General features: G+C 43.6%; 1 protein-coding gene across 1 annotated transcript; it reads left to right on the top strand.

Moving 5' to 3' along the window:
• Nucleotides 1-1344: 1344 nt before the first annotated feature.
• On the top strand, nucleotides 1345-2274 carry LOC113264181 (putative olfactory receptor 2W6). The gene has a single exon (XM_026511115.2). It carries the CDS (start codon nucleotides 1345-1347, stop codon nucleotides 2272-2274), a length of 930 nt encoding a protein of 309 aa, XP_026366900.1.
• Nucleotides 2275-2936: the final 662 nt, after the last annotated feature.

The following is a 2936-nucleotide window of genomic DNA, read 5'->3' as shown; positions in this document are numbered from 1 at the left end:
AATTTTAGTCTTGCTCTTTTTGCTATTATCAAAGAATCAGCATGACAAAGGGTCTGAGTTACACTTATTTCCTTCCTCCTGCTACGCTGTCGTTTTCATACTTGTCTCTCTTTCTTTGTGAGGTCACTATTATCCTAGTACCCTCTATTCCAATTATGATTCTGTCTCTAATGAATCAGCTCTCTTTATTCTTCTTAGCCATATTAAAGTCAATCTTTTTCAATTTACTTTTTAAAATTACTCTCTGCACCACAGTGTCCCTCCTTCTCTCTCCATTATCCATACGGCCATGCACCTCTCTTCTGCAAGCTAATCACGTTGTTTCAATGTTTCTAAAAAACTACCAGAAGACAAATATATTCAAAGTTGCCATTTTATTGCTGGACAGAATATCTTCCCCAATCCTCGGATTCTATGCTACAAAAGTCTTTTTCTTTCAAAGGGGTGTAAGAGACCTGAGTTGACAGCATTTCATAGGAATAAGTAAATATTTAGTAGATCCAATTATAACCTAAGTAAAAAGGTAGCACTGACACTATGAAGTAACTGCAGACTTACAGCACCTTGATAAGAATATCCAGGGGCGCCTGGGTGGCTCAGTCAGTCGAGCGTCTGACTTCAGCTCAGGCCCTGAGCTCAAGGTCCTGGGATCCAGTCCCACATTGGGCTCTGTACGCAGTGGGGAGTCTGCGTGTTCCTCTGCCCCTCTCCCTGCTTGTGCTCTCTCTCGAATAAGTAAATAAAATCTTTGAAAAAATATATATATATAATATCCAGGCCATGATAGGCAGTAGTTTCCCTGTACTTCGTGTTTTTCAAATCATGTCTTGGATACTGAACTCAGCCCTGGTTGTCACAGTTCCAGAAAGTCATTGTCAACAATGAGAGTATGTGGAAGACGGTTATAAGGTGGTAACAGACTTGATAATCTTGTTATAGGAAGAATCGTGGTGGAAAATTAAACATCTTGGCCTAAAGAAAATTTGGGTTTCTTTAGCTTAAAATATTTAAATGGCTATCACATGAAGAGAGATTAGATATGATGTCTATTCAATAAAGTTGAAATACTTTGTTTTATGAATGAGAAAGAAACTTCCTACTTAATAAAAGGAAGATGATTATAAGCTGGAATTTTCCAACAGTGAAATAATTTGTGTTCTGCGTTTGAACAAGTGATGAATGGCTTATATGGCTGGGCAGAAGCTATCCTAATATAGGATGGGTTGCTAGACTTGACGGCTTCTCTGTTCCTTAAAATTCCTGACATTCACTGGTTTTCAGAAAATATAGATCAAGTATTCATTTTATTCTTACCAGGTATACAGACGATGTGAAAGGAGGACAATGGAAAGATGCAATGACAGCGCAGAGTATGGCTTTATCTTGTTGGGCTTCTCTGACCGTCCCAAGCTGGAGCTGGTGCTCTTCATAGTAAATTTCGCCCTGTATTCAGTGGCCGTGTTGGGAAATTCAACCATAATCCTTGTGTATATATTAGACACCCGACTTCATACCCCGATGTACTTCTTTCTGGCCAATCTTTCCTTCCTAGATCTCTGCTTCAGTACTAGTTGTATCCCGCAGATGCTGGTGAACCTCTGGGGCCCTGACAAGACCATCAGCTACGCCGGCTGTGTGGTCCAGCTTTTCTCCTTCCTCTCCGTGGGGAGCGTCGAGTGCATCCTCCTGGCCGTGATGGCCTACGACCGATACGCGGCAGTCTGCAAACCCCTGCACTATCTGGTCATCATGCACCCCCAGCTGTGTTTGCGACTGGTGGCTGTGGCCTGGGGCAGCGGACTGGTCAACGCCATCGTCATGTGCCCACTCACCATGACGCTGTCCAGATGCGGCCGGCGCCGGGTCAACCACTTCCTCTGCGAAATGCCAGCGCTGATCAAGATGGCTTGTGTGGACGCGCGCGCAGTGGAGATGCTGGCCTTTACCTTCGCCATTCTCATCGTGCTGCTGCCGCTCGCCCTCATTCTCGTCTCCTACGGCCACATCGCCGCAGCCGTGCTCAAGATGAGGTCCGCGGCCGGGCGCCGGAAGGCGGTCAGCACCTGCAGCTCGCACCTCACCGTGGTCTCCTTGTTCTACGGGAGCATCACCTACATGTACATGCAGCCAGGCAACAGCGCCTCCCAGGACCAGGGCAAGCTCCTCACCCTCTTCTACAACCTCGTGACGCCCACGTTGAACCCGCTCATATACACCTTACGGAACAAAGAGGTGAAGGGGGCGCTGACAAAGGTTCTGGGGAGGCAGCACTGAACAGGAGCACAGTGGGCTCAGTTATGCGGTCCCAGGTGAAAAAATCTTTTTTCAAACACTACCATTTACTTCGTGCTTGTAATAAAATTAGCCCACGTGTCAAAGCCTTGGGTTTTTAAAAATATGTACCCCATATGTACCCAAAGGGTATCCAGAGTCAAGAGGAACCAACCATAGCCATGCGTAATATGCATCTATCTCAGCAAAATAATATTTAGTAAAAAGAATTAAGTCTTAGAAGAACAGTGAAATGATTTTCACATAGGTATAAAATAAACATGTGTTAAAGATTTTATTCCACTCAATTAGTGAAGGAATCTGGCAACCTTAACAACCAGTTTAAAAAAAAAAGTCAAGGGGCTCCTGGCTGGCTCAATGGGTGGAGCCTCTCAGGGTTGTGAGTTGGAGTCCCACCTCGGGCACAGAGATTACTTAAAAACATAAAATCTTATAAAAATAAAAAAATAAAAAGTCAAAATCACAAATTTATAAGAAGTGAAGAAATGTTGAAATGAATTTGCAAAAGGACAGAAAAAATTGCTGCTTTTGCTGTGAGGAAAGAAGCCAATTCCATTTCCACCTGACAGAACTGAATTCACATGTCATTGACAAGAGTTATTTTGCATTGCTCTCAGTTAATCTATAATTTATAATTAATAATG

This window comes from Ursus arctos, unplaced genomic scaffold (genome assembly GCF_023065955.2).
Source record: "Ursus arctos isolate Adak ecotype North America unplaced genomic scaffold, UrsArc2.0 scaffold_31, whole genome shotgun sequence".
In the NCBI taxonomy this organism is placed as follows: Eukaryota; Metazoa; Chordata; class Mammalia; order Carnivora; family Ursidae; genus Ursus; species Ursus arctos.
This window is presented reverse-complemented; position numbering and strand designations above follow the sequence as displayed.

Excerpts from the sequence above, each read along its gene's own strand:
- LOC113264181 (XM_026511115.2), top strand. The coding sequence starts at position 1,345 with ATGGAAAGATGCAATGACAGCGCAGAGTATGGCTTTATCTTGTTGGGC.